This window comes from Rattus norvegicus, chromosome 3 (assembly GCF_021556685.1).
Source record: "Rattus norvegicus strain SHRSP/BbbUtx chromosome 3, alternate assembly SHRSP_T2T, whole genome shotgun sequence".
NCBI classification, from domain to species: Eukaryota; Metazoa; Chordata; class Mammalia; order Rodentia; family Muridae; genus Rattus; species Rattus norvegicus.
Window position 1 is genome coordinate 72,281,583 of NC_141536.1, and position 24,417 is coordinate 72,305,999.

At 37.9% G+C, this 24,417-nt stretch overlaps 2 protein-coding genes across 2 annotated transcripts; both read right to left on the reverse strand.

The window, feature by feature from the left end:
* Positions 1–330: 330 nt before the first annotated feature.
* Or5w1 (olfactory receptor family 5 subfamily W member 1) lies at positions 331–1,269 on the reverse strand. The gene has a single exon (NM_001000567.1). The coding sequence runs from the start codon at positions 1,267–1,269 to the stop codon at positions 331–333; it is 939 nt and encodes a 312-aa protein (NP_001000567.1).
* Positions 1,270–18,871: 17,602 nt separating this feature from the next.
* Or5w12 (olfactory receptor family 5 subfamily W member 12) lies at positions 18,872–19,803 on the reverse strand. The gene is given in 2 exon segments (NM_001000568.1): positions 18,872–19,496; positions 19,499–19,803. Coding segments are annotated over 2 exon segments (930 nt in total).
* Between the last annotated feature and the right edge of the window lie 4,614 nt (positions 19,804–24,417).

A 24,417-nucleotide genomic window follows, 5' to 3' on the forward strand; every position in this document is an offset into this window, starting at 1 on the left:
GCAAAGCTTATTTTCATTCTCAAACAACTTTATTCATTTGATCCATTTATTGAATCTAGAGGAAAAGTTGAGGGATATTGAGTGTGAAGAGTTTGTGGTTCCCTATTTTATCTATTGTCAATGAATAAATTTGCTAAAGGACCTTCCCTGCAAAATTCACATAATGGCTTGTTTATTGGTTTCAAGTGAAGACTAAGGACTATCATTGCTCTCATTTCATGCAATTCTCAGTAGGAAACATTTCAAAGGTTGTACCCCAGGGAATCTATTGTAATACATATAAACACAGTATCAGAGAAATCTACTCATTTTGTGATGTGACACAGAATTTCATCCAGGCCATGAGTTAATATTGATTGCCTTCTTCAGAGCCGCCTTCACATCCTTATTTCTCAAACTGTAGATCAGTGGGTTTAACATAGGAATTATAACTGTGTAGAAAACAGAGGCCATTTTGTCTGTGTCCATGGAGTAACTTGAGCTGGGCCGGAAATACATGAAAAGCAGAGTTCCATGAAAAATGGCCACAGCCATGAGGTGGGAGGCACAAGTGGAAAATGCTTTGCGTCTGCCCTCAGCAGAGTTCATCCTGCAGATTGTAGCAATGATGTAGCAGTAGGAGAGAAGGACAGTGACAATGCTGCACCCTACCACGCAGCCAATGAATGTGAACATCACTATTTCATTAATGGATGTATCTGAGCAGGAGAGGGCCAGCAAGGGTGGAATGTCACAGAAAAAGTGGTTGATGACATTTGAATTGCAGAAGGACAGTCGGAATGTACAGCATGTGTGGATTGCTGAATCCACCAAGCCTACTGCATAGGCAACAGCCACAAGCTGGATACAGACCTTCTTGGACATTGCAATTGTATAAAGCAGGGGATTGCAGATGGCAACATAGCGATCATAGGCCATCACAGCTAGCATGAGGCATTCAACATCTGCAAAGGCCCCGAAAAAATACATTTGAACAGCACATAAATTATAAGGAATCATCTTCTCTTTAGACAAGAAATCAGCCAGCATCTTGGGAGAGACTGTAGAGGAGTAGCAGATGTCACAGATGGACAGATTGCTCAGGAAATAGTACATAGGTGTGTGAAGCCTGCTGTCCAATTTAATTAATATGACCATCCCTAGATTAGCAATTACAGTCAGGCTATAAACAAGGAAGAAGAAAGCGAAGAGGCCCTGTTGCACATCCTGTCTGCTGGAAAGTCCTAAGAAGACAAAGTCTGTAAACGTGGTGAAGTTCTCGAAAGTCATTTTTGTGATCTGCAAATCCTGGTGTTACAGTAAAGAAAAAAAAAAGCTGACAGTTACAGTTTTTCTGAGTTCTTAGACTCTTGATATTTTTGTTTAACAGAATTTAAAATTGATAAAATTGCAAGTGCTTAAAGTAAGCTGACTCAATGTCAATTATTAGGAAAATGAGAGCATTTATATTTACATAGTTCTCTTTAGCATATATAGCATATATTTACCTGAATTTATCCACATGGTTTCTACAACAGCAACGCATTGATATGTTTGACCCTTATATTTATAGGTTAAGATGTGGATATTCTCAAGTAAACTAGCTATGTTTCTCCAATCATTTCATGAAGAAAGGTGGTCTCTTCTGATAACAATTATTTTTTATTAATTAAAATGTTGTTGTGGTATCTACAACGAATAAGAATAATTAATTATGGATACAGAAAGTATCAATTCTTGTCCCTTTATTCTCTAAACCTATGGAGCCCTTCTCCGCGTGACACAACTATTTATAGGTAAATTCATATTCTTCACTGTAAACATCTCAGGTTGATCTCTGATTTCAGTAATAGTTCTGCATCTATTATAACTTGAGGTACATTCAAATAAAATGACAGCTTGCTGGAAGTAGACAGAATGATTTGCATGAGCATAATTCCTGAGCACAAAGACAGGATTCTGTCAGACAGCACTCTTTCCTAATCATGCTGTAACAGAGGTGGCAAAAAGAACAATAAAACAGATAATCCAATAGTTGAGTCTTAATCAAGCAAAATTTTCATACTCTGCACACTTATTTATCAGGTAAACAGCAAACGAGAAAACCAGTCCTTGTTCATTGCCTCAGAACTCAGATTTGTGTCTGAGCATTGTTCCTTCCTACATCTCCAAAAGTTGTTACACTGCTTTCCTTGGTCCTTATTTTCTTTTGACTTTCGCGTACCCTTTAATCAACTGTCCTGTGTTTTAAAAAGTTAATTGTTCCTGGGTAGTTCTTCCAATTATAGTCTATATCTCACACTTTCATTGTTGCTCTTTAACAAACTAGCTGTCTACATATATAAATGAAAGTGGAGAGATAACATTTGATATGTTCATAGTGAACATTAACATGAAAGATCACAGACTTCTGAAACATGGACACATTGTTTTAAGTAACTCAGTATACTGATAAAAAATAATAGTTTCGTATAAAATAATAATTTCATATAACATTTAAGATACATAAATTTCATGTATCTTTTAAAAATAATAAATGAAATTTGCCTACTTTCCAAGCCTATTTTTAATACATTTTATCCCCAAGTTATTTGGTTAAACATTAAAATCCTTAGTATCTAAAACAGACACTTACCTTGTCTCATATCTGCTTTCATAAATGTATATGGTGTCAATGAAAAATAAGGAAACTTGTGTCATATGTATGAAAAACAAAACACATGTCTATACCTGATCCAGGACTAGAGATGTTAGAGGATATAGTTTTGTACGCACTCTCTGGAATCACCTGTGTTTTAAGCCTCTCTCCATAGTCCCAGAGTGCCGAAGACTTGGTCTCTTAGGAATAAGAGAAAGTTATAATAACATGGATTAACATAGTGATTTAATACAATTGGGTGATAAGTGTATTCTTATAATCAATTTTAAAATATTTTATGTGGCTAATTCCCCATTTTAGCATTAATAAAATGATTCCAATTAATTTTGGCATTCATTAATTCCTAACTGTTACTCCCTATATATTTTTAATGGTATAAAGCACAGAACTCTTACATATCCATACACCTAAACATATTTATACCCACCCGCAAGATACAATAAATTCATGCCCTTCCATAAATGTATTCACAAAAGAAATTCTGAGGAGAGCAATTATTATTTGTTCATATCCTAAAGATTACTAGTTATTATTTTTGTTTGAATCTATGGCTACTTTTTGTAGTAAAAATATTTTTTCACAAATAATGTAACCTGATTACAGTTTTCAATCCCTCTCATTCTCCCAACCTTTCTTCACCTAACCTTCCATATGGATCCAATCCACTTCTGTATCTCTTAATAATATAAGCAGGTTTATAAGGGATAGTTAGCACATCTAATTGGATGAAAACAAATGGAAGATAAGAGTATAAGAGAAGGCACAAAAAAAAAGAGACACGTTCCTTTACATACTACAGAATGAAATAAAAAAAACTGAATTTTAAATTATAAGTGATATCGCAAAGTAAATTTTTGCATATAATTAAATAATTTGATTAGAGGCAAGGTGTTGCTTCTGGGGTTTTTTTTTTTTGTTGTTGTTGTTGTTGGTTTAATGTTTGTTTTTTAAAGTGATATACTATGCTTTCCATAGTTTTTAGCTTAGTTCAAGATCTTTTTTTTTTTTAATTAACTTGAGTATTTCTTATTTACATTTCCAATGTTATTCCCTTTCCCGGTTTCCGGGCAAACATCTATGTTAAATGAGAGTTTTGCAGGATACAGTAACCTGGGCTGGCATTTGTGTTCTCTTAAGGTCTGTATGACATCTGTTCTGGATCTGCTGGCTTTCATAGTCTCTGGTGAAAAGTCTGGTGTGATTCTGATAGGTCTGCCTTTATATGTTACTTGACCTTTTTCCCTTACTGCTTTTAATATTCTTCTTTATTTTGTGCACTTGGTGTTTTGACTATTATGTGTCGGGAGGTGTTTCTTTTCTGGTCCAATCTATTTGGAGTTCTGTAGGCTTCTTGTATGCCTATGGGTATCTCTTTTTTTAGTTTAGGGAAGTTTTCTTCTATGATTTTGTTGAAGATATTTACTGGTCCTTTGAGCTGGTAGTCTTCACTCTCTTCTATACCTATTATCCTTAGGCTTGATCTTCTCATTGAGTCCTGGATTTCCTGTATTTTTGGACCAGTAGCATTTTCTGCTTTACATTGACATTGCAGTACATTTTCTGCTTTGACTGTTGAGTCGATGATTTCTATGGAATCTTCTGCTCCTGAGATTCTCTCTTCTATCTCTTGTATTCTGTTGGTGATACTTGTATATACGGCTCCTCGTCTCTTCCTTTGGTTTTCTATATCTAGGGTTGTTTCCATGTGTTCTTTCTTGATTGCTTCTATTTCCATTTTCAATTCCTTCAATTGTTTGATGGTGTTTTCCTGGAATTCTTTCAGGGATTTTTTGCGATTCCTCTCTGTAGGCTTCTACTTGTTTATTAATGTTTTCCTGTGTTTCTCTAAGGGAGTTCTTCACATCTTTCTTGAAGTCCTCCAGCATCATGATCAAATATGATTTTGAAACTAGATCTTGCTTTTCTGGTGTGTTTGGATATTCAGTGTTTGCTTTGGTGGGAGAATTGGGCTCCGATGATGCCATGTAGTCTTTGTTTCTGTTGCTTGGATTCCTGCTTTTGCCTCTCGCCATCAGATTATCTCTAGTGTTACTTTGTTCTTCTATTTCTGACAGTGGCTAGACTTTCCTATAAGCCTGTGTGTCAGGGGTGCTGTAGACCTGTTTTCCTGTTTTCTTTCAGCCAGTTATGGGAACAGTGTGTTCTGCTTTTGGGCATGTAGTTTTTCCTATCTACAGGTCTTCAGCTGTTCCTGTGGGCCTGTGTCTTGAGTTTACCATGCAGGTCACTTGGAGCAGGAAGGTTTATCTTACCTGTGTTCCCGAGGCTCTAGTTTGCTCGTGGGGTGTTGCTTATGATCTCTCTGCAGGGGCAGCAACCAGGAAAATCTGTGCCGCCCTTTCCAGGAGCTTCCGTGTACCAGGGTTCCAGATGGCATTTGGTGTTTTCCTCTGGAGTCAGAGATGTGGGCAGAGTGTAGTGTTTTCTGGTTTCCCAGGCATGTCTGCCTCTCTGAAGGTTTAGCTCTACCTCCCACGGGATTTGGGTGCAAAGAACTGTTTATCTGGTCGGTCCCTTCAGGTTCTGGCGGTGTCTCAGACACAGCGGACTTGCTCCTCCTGTGCCCTAATCCAAGGGAACCCAGAGGCCGTATACAGTTTCCTCTTGGGCCAGGGATGTGGTCAGGGATGGGCAGTGTTGGTGGTCTCTTCCGATCTGCAGTCTCAGAGTGCCCACCTGTCCTGGCAGTGAGCTTTCTCTCCCACGGGGTTTGGGAGCAGTGAGCTTTCAAGTTTTTAATATCAGAATAATAAGTTCAAGTGTCTAAAATTACACATTTAAATGTTATATCACACATATCTTTTTATTTTATTGGATTTTCTTTATTTACATTTCAAATATCATCCCCTTTCCCAGTTTCCAGTTCATAAACACTGTATCCTATACCCCCTCCCCAATCCCCCACCCCTTCCCACATCAATGCCCTGACATTCCCCTCCTGTCAGCATGCACTTATTGGCATTAGCAATATTGTCTGGTTTGGTGGCTGTATATATATATATGGGTTGCATCCCATATACATACCAGGTGGGGCAGGCTCTAAATGGCCATTCCTTCAGTCTCTGCTCCAAATTTTGTCTCCATATCTTCTCCTATGAATATTATTGTTCTCCGTTTTAAGAAGGACAAATGCATCCGAACTTTTGTCATCCTTCTTCTTGAGCTCTGTGTGGTCTGTGGATAAATTACACATATGTTAATGTGCGTTTAGGTGGTGTAATGTGTCTCAGTGACTCTTTTGACTGTGTGTGTGTGTGTGTGTGTGTGTGTGTGTGTGTGTGTGTGTGTGTGGATTTGTGTGTTTCTTAATGTTATAAGACATCCTGGCTTGCATAAAACTACAATATATATGATGTAAGACTATGTGATATTTCAAACTTGGAAAATGTAAACCATTTTAACATTTTAAAACCTGTTTGTTATTTTAATTTAAAGTTTTATTTTTTGACTTTGGATACAGGTCCTTCCTAACTAAGTAAGCCAGTTGCTAAAACTTACTAGGTAAATCATGCTGACCTTAAATTCCTGGCAGTCCTAATTCTGCCTGACTAGTACTAAATTGACCTTTTCCAGATAATGAACTGAACATTAAATTGCCAAGACTTTGACTGGAATGTTCAGAAAAGCTTTGTTTTTGATGTCTTCCCACAGGGTCCACTGTAGTGAGTTTACTGCTTTCTTTCTTTCTTTATTCATTTTATGTATTTATTTTACACCCCTCAATCTGGCCCCAACCTAGTCATATACTCCCACAATTTTTCCAGCACCCTAATCTCCTTCTACTCTGAGAGAGTATGACCTCCTCCTCGGTATCCCTTTGTTCTAGCACATCAAGTTTCTTAGGGAGTGGGTGCATCCTTTCCCACTGAGGTAATCCAACACTGCCAAGCTACAAGAACATATTCCAAGGACAGCCAACAGCTTTTGGGTAGACTGTACTCCAGTTTTTCAGGATCCACTTGAAGACCAAGCTGAACAACTGCTACATGTGTTTGTGGAGGATTATATCCAGTCTGTGTATACTCTTTACATGGTAGTTCAGTTTCTGAGAACCCCAAGGACAAGATTGGTTGAATCTGTTGATTTTCATAGGGAGTTCCTAGCTCCTTCAGTGCCTACAAGCCTTCTCCTTATTTTTCCATAATTGTCCCCAAGTTCTATCCTCTGTTTGGCTGTGGGTGTCTAGATCAGTCAAAGTCACCTGCAGAATTGAACTTTTCAAAGTAAAGTCATGCTAGATTCCTCTCTTCAAGTATAGATCTTGAAAAACAACAAAATCTTGCACCTCTTCATCTTAGTCTTAGAGACATCAGAGATACAAGTCACAAACCTACACATAATCAAAGCAATATAGAGCAAACTTAAGAAAGCAATCACAGGAGGAGGAGAGGGAGGGAGGGACCTGGGTGGGAAAAGTGAGAGGAGGAGAAGAGGGGAAATAGATTGAGTATTGTGGTGGGGGGCAAGACTGAAGCCCTGAGGGCCAGCAGAAAGAATCAAAACAGGCAACTTTGGGAGGGGGGGGGCTCTAGAATGTACCAGAGACTTGTGAGAGACTCTTAGGACTCAAAGGGAGGGATCTTAGATGAAATGGCCTATAGTAGGGAGAGGGAACTTATAGAGTCCACCTCTAGCAGGTAGACAGGGCAACAAGTAGAGGGATAGGGTGGCCATCCTACAGTCAAAAACTCTGACCCAGAATTTTTCCTGTCTGAAAGATCTGCAGGAAAAATAATGGAGAAGAACCTGAGGAAAAGGAGGTCCAGTGATAGGCACAAATTGGGATCCAGCTCAGGAGGAGGCCCAAGGTCTAACACTATTATTGATGCTATTCTGTGCTTATGAACAGGGGCCTATCATGACTGCCCTCTGAAAGGGCCAACTAACAGCTGAAAGAGTTAGATGCAAATATTTATACCTAAGCAATGGACAAAAGCTTGTGACCCCCTGTGGTTGAATTAGGGGAAAGCTGGAAGAAGCTGAGGAAGAGGGCAACCCCATAGGAAGACTGGCTGTCTCAGGCAGTCTCAATTAACATGGATACCTGGATCTCTGATACTGAGTGACCAATCAGATGATATGTGTCTCCCATAACATATACAGCAGAGGGCTGCTGAATCTGGACTTAGTCATAAAAAATGCACCTAATCCTCAAGAGACTGGAGGCTCCAGGGAGTGGGGAGGTCCAGTGGGGTTGAAAATCCTCTTCAAGATGTGGGCAGATGGTCTGGGATGTGGAACAGTTGGAGGATGGATGGGAGGGAGATAATGTCTGTTAAAAAAAAGATTAAAGAATAAAATTTTTTTCATTAAAAAAATAAAGGAAAACAAACTAAATGGAAGGAGTATTAAAGCAATTCCACTAAACTCATGGACAAAGCAAGGCTGACCACTCTCTCCCTATCTATTCAATATAGTACTTGAAGTTCTAATCAGAGTTATAAGAAATCTAAAGGAGATGGTGAGGATACAAATTTTAAAGGGAGAAGTCAAAGTATTGCTGATGATATCAGAGTAAACACAAACAAAACCAAAAATTCTACTTGAATTCTATTTAGTAATCTCTGGCACATGTTTTATATGGTGTGTGTGTTTGTGTGTGTGTGTCTGTGTGTGTGTCTGTGTGTGTGTGTGTTTGTGTGTGTGTGTGTGTTGAAAGTCTTTACATCTGTGTGTATGTGTGAACATGTTCATGTAAAGACCAGAATGACATTCTTCAAGCACTGCCTGCTGATTCTGACATGGACTCTCAAACCCACCAGGCTACATGATAAAACAGCAACAGAATAAGCAACAATCTATAAATTCACCTGAACGATCCTTGTCTAAATCAGGATTTTTCAGGAAAAACCCCCGTTTTTTTCATCTATGATGTTTCTACCAATCTTACCTGCATTTCCCAATCTCCTCATCTATAACCTCCTTCTCTGCAGACCATTCCTTACTGACAACTGCTTTGACACTATCAAATTCCTTAATTTACCAGGTTCCCTGGACTATAGGGTTTCTCTTTCCAAAGTCCAACAGTCCTTCCTCTAGTTGAACTCTATGCTTTTCCTTAAGTCCCAGGCACAAATCTTCCCTCCATGGAATATATTTCTCAATCTCCGATCCATTCACCATCCCTCCACAAAACTGAACTCTTCTCCTTTCTAGACATGATTAACTTTCTTCTCTCCTAGATTTCAGTATTCACATTCTCTTTATGAGGCAGAATTTGACTCCCCTCCATGAGCCTCCTCCCTCTGTACTGAAATCATTTTCCAGACTCTAATATAATCTCCCCTCAGCTCTGCCCTATGACTTGTCAACTACCTTGGACCCCTCTCTTTATATTGACAGAACAATACATCCTTGTCCTCAGGGTATTGGGTCACTTCTTAATGCCCTCCTTCTTGCCCATTACCACCCTCTTTATGATTATAGATACCACCACTCTAAATGCCTACCACTGCCACTGTGAGCTCTTACTGCAGTGTCTCTGATCATCATTAAGTCTAATAAAATAATCTCAAGAAATCTACTCATTGTGTATTCCCTGCAACTCTTTTCATAGCTGCTCACCTTCAAAGGACTCCATTCTCTGCCAAAAAGGACTCGTCTCTATGTCTGCGAACTCTCTCATTGAAAACAATTCCCTCTCCTTTCAAATCTGTCTACCACTCAACTCTTCTCCCTGATTCCCATTTACATGACTTTACCCAAGCCCGTTCACTTATGCTCTGAAAACATAGATGTTTTTATGCTTCACCCTGCACACATTCAACAATGTCCCTTACCTACTTCAGACTAGATAAGTTTGATGAAGCTAAAAATTGCATATGGAAAGGGACTGGATATTGATCTCTCCTGAGAGACACATCCAGAGCATGCCCAATACAGAGGTCAATGCTAGCAGCAAACCACCAAACTGAGAATATGGCCCCCTTGGGAGAATTAGAGGAAGTATTGAAAGAGTTGAAGAAGCTCGCAACCCCATAAAAACAACAATGCCAATGAAACAGAGCTTCCAGGGACTAAACCACTACCGAAAGACTATACATGGACTGACCCAGGGCTCCAACTGCATATGTAGCAGAGAATAGCCTTGTTGGGGCACCAGTGGAAGGGAAAGCCCTTGGTCTTGCCAAGGATGGACCCCCAGTGCAGGGGGATATGGGGGAGGGCAATAAGGGGGATGTATAGGGGGAATACTCATATAGGGGAGGAGGAGGGTAGGGAATGGGGGCTTATGGACACAAAACTGGGAAGGGGAATAACCCTTGAAATGTAAGTAAAGAAATATATAATAAAAAATTTTAAAAAATTCCTCAAAGTCATAGGTTATGCCTTTGTATCTGATGCTTCCATCATCAAAGCAGTCTCCTTGGCTCACATACCACCAATTAACATGCAGAATTGACTACCTTCATCAAATTTTCACCTCTCCAAGGTTTCCTCATAGCAGTTTACAGAGACCCCAAATATGCCTTCCATATTCTCTTAACATACTCAACCATGTGGAGGAAACAGGGATTTCTCCAGACAAAATGAAGCATAATAACTAATTCCTCACACATTTTACACTGCTTCAGGCCACCTTTTTAACTTTCAGGTGAGGCCAGTGCATTGCAGGTCCATGTAGCCCATGTCACAATATGGTCAACATTGCTATTTTGCTTGGCTACCCTTTCCATTTCCTACCTCTTCCACTTCACAATACAAAGCATCCTTGCTTAGAGATCACAACAATAATTGTCCTCAAGATGGTGAACACCTTCCAAAGCAAGATATTCTCCAATACCTACACCAGCTTTTTTATCCTAAGACCATACACCTCACCCTTTTATCCAAACCCACATAATCCTCTCTCCTTCTCTCTCTCTCTCTCTCTCTCTCTCTCTCTCTCTCTCTCTCTCTCTCTCCAGAAGACAAAGCCTTTTTAAAAGGAACTGAATTGTGCATTGTGCTTGAGAAATTTTCCAAAAAAAAAAAAAAAAAGCCAATTCCTCCCCTGTACTTACCAACCCACTAAGCCTGACTTTTTTAAAAATCAGATTCAACTGGAAGTCAACTTTATACATATGTCCACTTTCAAATGCTTCAAATATTTTCTGGTCTGCATTAGTACCTTTTATGGATATGTTGAAATATTACCTACAACCAGCAAGAGGATAACATAACTTTTAATAACTAATGGTATCTCCCAATTGATAATCCCTACCCCTTTACACTCTGATAACAATGCTGAACTCACCTCACAATTACCTTATCTCTTACCTGAGTCATAGAGACTCCATGGTACTTCTACCACCCTTACCACCACCAGTCTTCTAGAAAGTAGAGCACACTAATAGACCACTTAAAGAAACCTTGTCTCTGGCTACAGTTAGATTGAACTAACCTAAAACACTAGTACTCCTTCACCTCTGAACTATGCCGCCTGGTTTTTCCCAAGAACAAGTACACAAGGGCTATCTTTCTGTTTATTATGGTGGGCCACAACTTAACCCAATACATTGATAGGCATGGCTATGGCCTATGGCACACTTCAACCCTTGATTCTCATTGTCCAAGATATTGAAACCAAGACTCAGCTCACTCTATACTCCACCACTATGTTTTTTCCCTCCCTTCATTAGATTTCTTCACTTGCTAAGCCCAGGTCTCTTTACAGCAACACTAAGTCTTAGGTATGCAAAGAGCAGAAAAATAAGGCACCTGCTTATTTTTCAGGCAAGAATGGTGGTATTCCATCAAGGAATCTGGTTTTGTTGAAGAAACCATCATTGCCCATGCAAGAGAGATAGAAAATGGCTTTAGATGTGAAGGAATGTGGTTTCCTAGTTAGTATAATCATAAGATGGGTGTATCTTTGAGAGTAGAGCTTCAGAACAACATGTCCAGAGGAGTTCATGCTATTATGGAACATAATTCTGCTTTTGTTGCCTTCCTCCTAAGTGAGTTTTCAGTCCCTCACTGGGAACTAAAAATAATAATTGTTTTTTTTCCAAAGTATTTCTGCTGGAGCAGATTAATGCCTCTACCAACTATCCTTCTTAAAAGCATCATGCTCATCCCATACTCAAAGAACAGAAAAACAAGTTCTTTGTTTTTCTTTTCCTGGTAGGTAGAAGGATTTAAGAATAAAAGAAACGTGTTTTGTGAATTCTTCTAGGATAGCTGTCTCCTTTATTACATTTTAATTATAGCTTTATTGTGTACTATACAAGGTATGAATCTGCACTATTATCTAAATAGAGGTCTTCATGGGGAGACTCTTGAAAAGGCCACAGATTCAACTTAATGATGAATCTGCAAAAGAGTCACACATAAATGACAAAGACAGAAACTATTTGAAAGAAGCAAAAAATATACAATTAAAAAATAACCAAACATCTTTAATAAATGTTGCTGATCTCACTGGCAGTCTAAAAGTAGAAATAAAAACTGGTCCGTATTTGTCACCTTGCACAAAGCTCAAGTCAAAATGTATCAAGGACCTCAACATAAAACTAGATACACTAAATCTAGTAGAAAAGATATTGGGGAAAAGCCTCAAATTTTTGACACAGGGGGTAATTTCCTAAACAGAACTCCAATGGCTCAGATTCTAAGCCAAGAATTGATAAATGGGAACTGGGAAGCTTCCGTAAGGCAAAGGACATTGTCAATTGGACAACTTGACAAGCAACAGATTGGGAAATCAAATTCAGACACTACTGGGGATGCCAAGAGGTGAATGCTGACAGGAGCGTGACATTGCTCTCTCTTGAGAGGCTCTGCTAAAGCCTTACAAATACAGAGGCAGATGCTTGCAGCCAATCATTGTGCTGAGACCAGGGTCCGAAATGAAGGAGTTAGAGAAAGGACTGAGGTAGCTGAGAGAGTGTATAACCCTATAGGAAGAACAACAATATCAACCAGTCAGACACCCTGGAGCTCCCAGGGACTAAACCACCTACCAAATACTACACATGGAGTGATCCATGGATCCAGCTGCATATTTAGCAGAGGATGGCCTTTTTGGGCTTCAATGGAAGGAGAGGCCCTTGGTCCTGTGATGGCTTAATGCCCTCACAGGGTGAGGTGACTGGGTGAGGAGGTGGGAGCGAATAGGTGTAGGGCACCTTCACAGAGGCAGAGGGTAGGAGGGTAGCATAGGGGGTTTCCAGATGGGAAACCAGGAAGGGGAATAACATTTGAAATATAAAGAAAATATCCAGTAAAAAAATTAAAGAAAAAGAAAACACTAATCCCCATATCAGGCAGAGTGCTAATATCCAAAATATATTAAAAACTCAAGAAGCAAAACACCAAGAAACCAAACAACCCAATCAAAACAAAGAAACAAAACAAAACAAAAAACTGGGGTATAGAACTAAACAGATAATTCACAACAGAGGAATCTCGAATGGTAGAGAATCACTTAATGAAAGGTTCAAAGTCCTTAGTCATCAGGGAAATCCAAATCAAAATGACCCTGAGATTCCACCCTACACCAATCAGAATAGACAAGATCAAACCTCAGGTGACAGTACATGTTAGTATGTATGTGGAGAAAAAGGAACTCTTGTCCATTGCTGGTGGGATCGCAAACTGGTACAACCACTCTGGAAACCAATCTTGAGGTTCCTCAGGAAACTGAGAATAAATCTTCCTGAAGCCCCATCCATACCACTCTTGGACTTATACCCAAAAGATGGCCCACCAGGCCACAGGGGCAAGTGTTTCACTATGTTTATAGCAAACTTGTTTGTGGTAACTAGAGGCTAAAAACAAACCAGATACCCCAAAACAGAAGAATGGATACAGAAAATGTGGTTCATTTACACAATAGAATACTACTCAACTATTAATAATGAGAACATCCTGAGTTTTGTAGGCAGCTAGATGGAACTAGAAAATATCATCCTGAGGTAACTCAGAGCCAAAAGGACATTCAGAGTATGAACTCACTATTAAGTGGATATTAGTCAAAGAAAGTACAGAAAATCAAAAATAAAGTCCATAGAATTCAAAAGGGTAAACAAGCTGAAGGGCCCAAGTGTGGATGCCACAATCCCTCTTGGAGAAGAGGGCGGGAGAAGAGAGCAATCACAAAGTCTGTGAGGGAGGAAAGGATGGCTGGGAAAGAGGACAGGGAATAGAAGAGGGGAACATCATCAGGTACTGTGTAGGGAAAAAGGACTGAAGCCCTGAAGGCCAGCAGGAAGATTGGAAACAAGCAACCTCGGGAAGCAGGAGGTTGGGGGGATCCTCCAGAATGTACCAGAGACCTGGGAGGTGTGAAACTCTCAGGACTCAAAAGGAGGGACCACAGATAAAATGCCCTACATTGGGGAGAGCACACATGTTGAGTCAAACCCCAGCAGAAAAACAGGGCATCCATCAAGTGAGAGATGAGTTGGCCATTCCACAGTCAAAAACTCTGACCCTGTTTTGTTTCTGTCTAAAAGGAACTGCAGGGACAAAAATGGAGAAGAGCCTATGGAAACGGAGGTCCAGAGACAGGCCCGAAGTGGGATGCAGCTCAAGGGAAAGCCCCAAGGCCTGACACTATTACTGAGGCTATGGAGTACTAACAAAGGGGACCTATCATGACTGCCCTCGAAAAGGCTCACCAAGCAGCTGAAAGAGTCAGATGTAGATATTTATACCCGACCAATAGACAGTAGCTGCTGACCACTGTGGTTGAATTAGGGAAAAGCTGGAAAGTTGAGGAGGAGGGTGACCCTGTAGGAGGACCAGCAGACTCAACTAACATACACCCCTTAGATCTTTCAGACCCTGGATCATCAACCAGGCAGCATATTACACCAGCTAATAGGTGGCCCCCAACACATGTACAGCAGAGAATGTACAGCCGTGTCTGCGTTTAGTCAGAGAAGGTGCACCTAATCATCAAGAGACTGGAGGGTTCAAGGAATTAAGAGGTCTGGCGAGGTGGTAGGTAGTGAGGTGGTGGGTGGTGGTGTGGGAACATCCTTGTGGGGACAGAGGGTGGGCTTGAGGTATAGGATGTGGAACAATCAGAGTGTGGACCAGGAAGGGTATAAAATCTGGAGTGCAAAAAAAAAAGAATAAAAATTTTAAAAAGGAAGACATCATTAGTTTGGTTTGGCAATGGATAGAACTAAAAAATATTATCCTGAGTGAGGTATCTCAGATCCAAAAAGACTTGCATCGTATGTACTTACAAATACGTGGATATTAGCAAAAAGTTACAGAATACCCAAGTTGCAATCCACAGAACTCAAGAGGGTTAACAAGCCGAAGGACCCAGGAGAGGATGCCTGGATCCCATTTCGGAAGGAGAAGAAAGCAATCGCAGAAGAAGGTGGAGGGAAGAAGGGTTCTGGGTGTAAAGGGTGCAGGAAGGTTAGAGGGGAATATGATCAGGTATTGGATCCGCAGAACAGAACTCCAGTCTCGAGGGCCAGAAGAAAGAACGGGAACAGGCAACCTCCGGAGGTAGGAGGTAGGGGGAACCTACCAGAGATTTGGGAGATGAGTCCCATCGTACTCAAAAGAAGGGTCCTTAGATGAAATGCCCTATCAGGGGGAGAGGGGACTTGTAGAGTCCACCTATAGTAGAAAGATAGAGCATCAAGTGGCGGGATGGGGTTGCCATCTCATAGTATAAACTGAGACCCAAAATTGTTCCTGTTTGACAAGCACAAATTTGGATCCAGCCCAAGGGGAGGCCGCAAGGATTGACATTATTACTGATGTTATGTTGTGTTTACAAACAGGGACCTATCACTGAGTCACCAACCAAGCAGCATACTATAGCAGCTGATATGACGTCCCCATCAAATATTCAGCAGAGAACTTCTGGATCTGGGTTCAGTTCTGAAAAGATACACCTAACCCTGAAGAAACTAGAGACTCCAGGGAGGGGAAATTCTGGTGAGGTGTGGGGAGTGTGGTAACATCCTCTTGGAAATGGTGGAGGAGTATGGGATATGGAACAATCAGAGGATGGACTGTGAGGGAGATAAAGTCTGGACTGTAAAAAAGATTAAAGTATATCTATATATACATATATAGATAGATATAGATAGATATAGATATATGTGTGTGTATACTTGTCTAATATATAAAAAATATGTACACTTGTCAAATATATATGTATGTATACATATAATATACATGTATCTTTTTCAAATAATGAAGAATATACTACTTACATTGAAAAATTAAAAAGATTTAAATAAATGTTATTGTATTGAAAAATTTAAATACCTAAAAAAGAAAAATTTGATGCGTTTTCACCTTTCCAGTGTTGGTATAAGAAATAGGGGCCACACACCACGACGCTGGGTATTTTTTGCCCCAAAGGAGTGGTGGGTTCTATTGAATGACTGTCCCTCAATGATAATATCTTTATCAATAGAGAATGATATTATATACCATAATTGAATTTGAACTATTGGGTTATTTTAACTTATTTCCTGCTTTGATATTTCTTATTGTTTTAAGAAAGCTTAATGAAAGCATCCTATGTAAATTTAAAGTCTAGAGAAGCTCCTTGGTGGCTAAGAGAACATACTATCTTGCAACAGATTCCAAGCACTTAATTCAGTCAGCTCACAACTGCCTGTAGCTCCAGATGCAGTGTCTGAGACCTCTTCTGAACTCGAGAAGTACCTACAATCACATACATACATACTTCCACTTAGAAAACCACATATGTGCGTACTTAAAAGTATAAGTCATTTTTTAAATATTTCTTCCTTTTGTTCCACACAGATCTGTGAATCTGAGGGCATTGGTTTGGTAAAGACATCTCATTTAGTGCTGATTGCTCCAACGTCTCTGCTTCTACGTACACTATCCAATTTGGTTGTTGAATGTTAAGTACCATCCCTTGTATGAAGAAGCTCTTCTGATCAGGATTGATCAATGCACTGATCTATGGATATAGCATTGTATATCTAGGAATTTTTTCTTTTCATTTTTTGCTATGTTCTGTAGCAAAATAACGTAATAGATTTTTTTCCCTTTGCGGGTAATGACCTATCTAGTCTCACGCTCTTGATCTCTTTAGCAGTTTCAAGCATGGGTTCTATCCCATGAAGTGTGTGGGGTCACCACAAATGACAATAGGAAAACGGGCATTTCACATTCAACAGAGATGATCCATGTATGAACTAACAGAAGCACTGACAACATGAGACCTACACTGATTAAAACCAGAAAAAAATATTCTTAACCATACCCAAAAAGTTATTCACAACTGATGGCCGCTGGGAAAGGGAACATTAGTTCTCTCCAAAGGGTAGGTTAACCACACTTCAGGGAAGGCTGTATGCTCAGGAGTAGTTAGCTAACACAAAACAAATTCTATGGGTTTTTTTCACTCTCTGTTTTAGTAGATGTTTTGTTTGTTTGTTAATGCTTTTTTGAGTGTTGTTTTTAACTGTGATTTTAAGAGAAAGACTTAGATACATTTACTACAGATGACACAAGCGCAAGTTTGAAAGTTATTTTCCAGAAGAAGCATTCTTTCCCATAGAATGTTTCTATCATGATTCTGATAATCTTCAAAGAATCCCTTAAATGCTCCTTTGAAAAGCAGAAGACTCTCTGAGATTTGCTACCATTCTAGAATCTTTCACACACAATATCATATAATTGCATGAAAGATGCAAGTGCAGATAAGGTTTTAATTGATAATATAGTGTATCATGGTCTTATTTTCTCATATTTGATGTTTGGTCTTCTTCCCATGGTCTCAAATAAATTTCCTCATTTTAACGTAATAAAGTTGAGCAGAGAAAGATGGAAAAGTTGAAAATCTCTTAAGTATAAGTAATGGGAAAAGTTGCATGGTTTGTAAGATATCTCAGCATCCATATTGACAGTATTTTCTTTCACAGAACCTTATGTATCTGAACTATACAAACCAACCTAAGTGATATATAACTTGATACCAAGTAAGATATTATGTGGCTTGAAATTCTAAAATATATATTTATATTTTATGAGCATTGTGTCAAAAACAAAACAAATGTCTAAGAAAGAGAATGAAGTCTTTAAGGGAGTATTATTTTTTAATCACATTGTGAATAATTAATGCTGGCTTGAGAGTGGTAAGAAAAAAAGTTGAAGAGATATGACTGAGTTCAGAAGTGGCTGGGACCTCATAGTAGCACATCTTTACCTTTTCTATTATTTCATATTTAATTGATATGAAAAACAGCATATATTTTGTGAGTTATAATATGATATCAATAGTCATGATGACAATATATAAACATCAAATCATTATAATTACTTCACCCGACATCTCAAATATGTTTTCTTTGTGATTATAAACTTGAAATCTTTTCTTTTAAATGTTATTTACTATATTATTTGTACCACATGCAAATCCCCAAGAAATCACATTCTAAAATAAATCAATAGAAAAATAACAAGAATACACAGTAAGTACTTTTATTAAAAATTGATCTAATATCTCAATGTACATGTCAAAGATGAAGTCATTCAAACTTTCAAATGGAAATAAGTAGGATGCAGACAGACATGGCAGTGGATGTGCTCAAGGTATAGTCAATGCATTTATGAAGTCTTCATGTACATGATTGACATCTTCAACAACTTGAGGAATAGGAAACTATCATTTTGCTCCTAGTACATTACATCTGAAGCTTATTTTTCATGAAGTCTCATTTTTCAACCTAAGGATTGAAAATGTCACTTCAGGCATCGAGAATATTTTCTTCTACTTAAAGCTGTGCCTGTGCTTCATTAGCCACTAAACTTAATGGGAGCATTTCAGAAGATCTCCTCTTCATTATGGTCTAGATGTGAAGATTTTGCTAGTACTTACAATAACAAATTGATTACAAATAATTTAGTTTATTATAAAATATGTTTTGAAAATATATAATTTCTACTAAACTGAAGAATGTATTTGCACAAAATCATTTAAACACAAAATCCAAATAAGCTGGATCTGTCAAAGATTCAAATTAAATATATTCAGTAATTTTTTTAAAATTTCAGAAATATTTATAATTATGAAGTTTCTTCAAAAATAGAAAGTTTTATTTCTCTGAAATAAAAAAATGAGTGAAATATTAGGAATCAAAAAACAGAGGTATGTTCTGACTTAGTGTATTAAAATTGTGGTATTTTTATGTCATTGTATGTAGTTGAAATAAGATAATGAGGGTTTCCATGTATATATAAATTTATACTTTTTAGTGTGTGCATCTTTATTTAAAAGCATATTTTATTTTTCAATTTCTGCAGGGCCTCTTGTACATCCTTGTTCCTCAGGCTATAAATCAGAGGGTTGAGCATGGGGATCACCAGGGTATAAAAAAGTGAGGTGATTTTATCCTGATCCAGAGAGTAAGCAGAAGCAGGACGAAAATACATGAAGAGCAGTGTTCCCTGGAAAATGGCAACTACAGTCAAATGAGAGGCACAGGTAGAGAAAGCTTTGAACCTCCCATCGATGGAGCGGATTTTTAAGACTGATGAGATAATGTAACAATATGAGACCAGGACTCCTGAGATGGTGCTCAGTTCAATGAATCCAAAAATAATAAAGGTGATTAACTCATTGATCTGTGTATCTGAACAAGATAGTAGCAGGATAGGAGGGATATCACAGAAAAAATGATTAATCTCATTAGATCCACAGAAACATAACCCAAATGTCATTATAGTGTGTATCACAGTATCTATCATTCCTACTAGGTAAACTCCAACTAGGAGTTGGTAGCAAAATTTACTGGACATGTCTACTACATACATCAGAGGATTGCTGATGGCCTTGTATCGATCAAAGGCCATCACAGCCAGCAGCATGCACTCAGCATCTACAAAGACACATGTGAAAAAAATTGCAGTGCACAGCCAACAAGAGGAATATATTTTTGCTTGATCATTAGATCCAGCAGCATCTTTGGTCCAACTGCGGTGGAATAGCAGAGGTCTGAGAAAGAGAGATGGCTGAGGAAAAAGTACATTGGTGTGTGAAGTTGATGATCCAGTTTAATCAAAACAATCATTCCAATATTTGCCACAAGAATAATGAGGTAGATGAGAAGAAATACAGTGAATAGAACCATTTTCATGCTGGGGTCATTAGTGATTCCCAGTAAAACAAACTCAGTGTGTGAGGAGCAATTTCCTTTATCCATTCTTCTTTGTTCTTTGCCTGAACAGTTGCAGAAAGCATTGAAACAATAGACTTGGGTTTAATCTATCTAAACAAGAAAATTGTAGACAACATTCATAATCTAATTTCATTTTGTATCTTATATTTTGTATATTCATAACATAGTCTCAACACAAATCACTCTTCAAATGGCTTGATCATTCAAAATTCTTACAAATATATAAAGTGGACAGTTGATGATTTTTTTCATCTTAATTAAATAATTCCTGACACAAGATTTTTATGCTCATCCTAAGGTTGTAAAATTGAGAAGCCTAGCACTTGTTATCATATTACAATTTCCATAAAAGAAACAACAAAATGTATATGAAGTAAAAAATATAAAAAAAATATAAAAATGTCCTAAAATTGAACTGAAGTTTCATACTCATAGTATTAATAAAGTCATAGTTTAACCTCTCATCATAGCATCAAATACAAATAAAAATTCATGGGAATTCCTGTTATGGTTGTACTGTGTTTTCTTAATGGCACCTATTTCATGAAATCATTTTTCACTTGTTATCACTCATTGCTTTTATTATCTGAAATAAGAATTACTAGTTTCCAAACACTGAGTTTGCATAAAAGAAGATTATCAAACCAATGTAAAAAAAGTTACATAATAACTTTGTATCATTGGTTTATCAACAACCTGATGATAACTATAAATAATAGGGGCTTCTTTAGAACACATCTTCTGAAAAAGAACTCGAAGAGCTTGAAGGATCTCGAGACCCCTTATGAACAACAGTGCCAAGCAACCAGAGCTTCTAGGGACGAAGCCACTACCTAAAGACTATACATGGACTGACCCTGGACTCTGGACTCTGACCTCATAGGTAGCAATGAATATTCTAGTAAGATCACCAGTTGAAGGGGAAGCCCTTGGTCCTGCTAAGAATGAACCCCCAGTGAACGTGATTGTTGGGAGGAGGGCGGCAATGGGGGGAGGATGGGGAGGGGAACACCCATAACGAAGGGGAGGGGAAAAAATAAAAAAAAAGAAGGGGAGGGGGAGGGATTAGGGGGATGATTGCCCAGAAACCGGGAAGGGAATAACACTCGAAATGTAAATAAGAAATACTCAAGTTAATAAAAAAAAAGGAGAAAAAAAGAACACATCTTCTGTTTCTTTGCTCTTATAGTTATATGTCAGAGACTGCTTGTTCACATATATTAATAAAATAATTTGATTTTCAATACTTAGTCCTTATAGCACGTGATTCTTATAGAATTTACATCTATTTTGATTTGTAATGTTTTTATTTTATTGGTATTTGTCCAAAAACTGTAAAAATGCATGTTCACATCACTTTCAGAGTTATTTTGCAAAGAAATTTTGATTACTAAATGAATCATAAAACCCTTTATAAAATTACACAAGTGGCAAATGAAGGCAGTTAAATTCACACACGTATAGCAAGGAGACCCAATGGCTATTAAATTTTAGTCTGTTTTTTAACAGAGATCAAAGGTATAATATTGTTCTCTGGCATAATTCTCAGAACTTGAGTCCACAGAACTTGATAATATGACTAAAGGACAAAAGTAAGATATTATCATTTCCTGTATTGTTAAGTGTAGACATTGAGAAACATACCTCAGATACTGATTTGTTTCCTTATCTTCAGTTCCTGGACAATGTGCCCTTCATAGTTTTTCTGTCATGCTGTTGACTTTTAAATATGTTAGCTTCTGTGTTCACTGTTCTGTATGCAGGCAGGATTAATTAGATTCCTTTCTTAGCTTTTTCTCTGAGGAATACAGCAAGAATTTTGATCAAGACTGAACTTTTAATTGTCACCTTGTCACTAAAGCTGCACATCAGATGTTACACAGAGCTTCTGCATAAGATGTTTAGCATTTAGTAAAACAAAACATCCAATAACCAGACAGAAATATACTCTTTTCTAATACTTACTGTATTTGCTTTGTATCTCATTTATTTGCTTTATGCAACAAACTCCTCAACCCCAGTGATCGTCAGCAACGCTCTTCTCATTAATAGTTTTTCTTTTCTCACACATCACACTGCACATTATCATTTCTACAAAAATGGTTTGTTTGTATTCATTAGCTCTTGGATGGCCATAAGGAGTGGGTCTTCTTTGATTTACTCTTCATGGCATATAGGTGTAGCTATACAGGGTTATCGACAAATAATAGATCAGTAAAATAGATCCAAGGGCTTTTCCTCCTATTGACGCTGTACAAATCTAAATATTTTCAGGTAGATACACTGGTGAATAATTATTAAATAAAATAATAAAAATTGTGTGAGGTAAAATGATGAATTCAAATTAAAAATACATGTGCATATTACATTCAAGGAAAATGTTGAGTATAATTCATTTACTAAATAATTTAGTTGCTCTTACTTAAATCAGTGATTGGGAAATTAGGAAAAATCAGAAGTGTGCTATTTCTGGGGTATCCAAAAATGCACTCTCCAATTACTAATATGACTTTCTATACTCTCAATATGAACTTAGTATTTTGATTTTTATGTCATTGCATTCTTATGTGGATAGAGATCAAAATACTGCATTTATATTTTTACCTAATATATTTTGGTCATTTTTTTCCTATATAGAATTCTCTTTATTAGCTCCTCTTCCTTCAGCAAAGAGTATTTGAGGATAAAATTGGCAGTTCAAAATACAGATTAGAGGTGGTTATGGTAAAAATAGTGTTTTTTTTAAACATACATAATATTCAGTATAGTGTAATATTGTGGAATTCAAAATTTATCATTTTTCCACCTGCAACGAAGATATAAGATCTGTAAGTAATAAAACTGTTCTAGAAGCATATGCCCAAGGTGTGTGTTTTATTCCAAATATCAAATATCAATAGAGTGATAGTTATCATAGATTATGAAAGTAAACAATCACATAAAACAAAAGTAAAATGGGAACCAGTCATACCTAAGGGAGAAAATCTTGAGCATTTTGATGAAACATTACTGTATACTCCACCCCCTATTAGGGTATAAACCACTGTTTTGTTAAAAGCAAATGGAGATATACCTCACTTTCCATCCTTAACCTCGGGTATATCATGCTACACAATTAATAGCAGCACACTAAATTACATCATTGCCTTGAGAATGTACAGAATAGTATCTGTCGAGAAAATTCCCTGAATAGGCACTTTGTAAGGTACAGTGCATCTCAACATACTCATGTTTACTGTGATATAATTCATGATAATATATCCATTTACATTTTGTCTTTTTAAAAATTTTTATTTAATATTTTTAATTTTATTTTTCTTGGATATTTTAAATATTTACATTTCAAATGTTATCCCCTTTTCTCCCTCTTCTGTACTCCCTCCTCTTCCTGTTTCTATGATGATGCTCCTACACCACTGCAAACTACTCCAAACCCAATGCCCTAGCATTACCCTATATTAGGGAAATGAGCATTCACAGATCCAAGGGCTTTTCTATGCTATATATATATGACTGGAGTCATGGAACCCTACACGTGTACTCATTGGTTAGTGGTTTGGCCTCTGTGAGCTCTGGCGGTGTCTAATTAGTTGATATTGTGGTTCTACCTATAGGGTTGCAAATGCCTTCAGCTCCTTCATTCTTTTCTCTAACTCCTCCATTGTGGTCCCCTTGTTCAGTCTAATGGTCAGCTCTAACCATCCTCATCTGTACCATTAGGGCTCTGGCATAGCCCCCAATGAGGGCTTCTTGTATGTTTATGGGCATCCCTTTCTTTAGGTTAAGGAAGTTTTCTTCTATAATTTGGTTGACAATATTTCCTGGCCCTTTAAGTTGGGAGTCTTTACTCTCTTCTATATTTATTATCCTTAGGTTTAGTCTTCTCACTGTGTCCTGTATTTTCTGGATGTTTGGGGCTAGGAGTCTTTGGCATTTTACATTATTTTTGAGGGCTGTGTTGATGTTTTCTATGGAATCTTCTGCCCTTGAGATTCTCTCTTCTATCTCTTATATTCTGATGGTAATGCTTGCATCTGTGACTCCTCATCTCTTCCCTAGGTTTTCTATCTCCAGGGTTATCTCCCTTTGTGCTTTCTTTATTGTTTTTATGTCCATTTTTAGATCTTGGATGGTTCATTCAATTCCTTCACCTGTTTGGTTGTGTTTTCCTGTAATTCTTTAAGGAATTTTGGTGTTTCTTATTAAAGGGCTTCTAATTGTTTACCTGTGTTGTCCTGATTTTTTAAGGGAGTTATTTATGTCCTTCTTAAAGTGCTCTATCATCATCATGAGATTGATTTTAAATCTAAATTTTGCTTTTCCAGTGTGTTTAGATGTCCAGTATTTGCTTTGGTGGGAGAACTGGGCTCTCATGCTGCCAAGTAGTCTTGGTTTCTGTTGCTTAGGTTCCTATACTTGCCTTTCACCATCTGGTTATCTCTGATGTTAATTGGTCTTGCTCTTTCTTACTGGAGTTTGTCCCTCCTATGTGCCTGTGAGTCTGTGATCTTAGGAGAGAGAAAACTCCTGGCAGACCAGGTCTCTGCTAGTAGGTTTTGGGTCTGAGACTTGTAGGACATCTCCAGCTCTGGGCACAGATGGAGAGCAGAAGGATCCTGTCCTAGGCAGCCAGTCTTG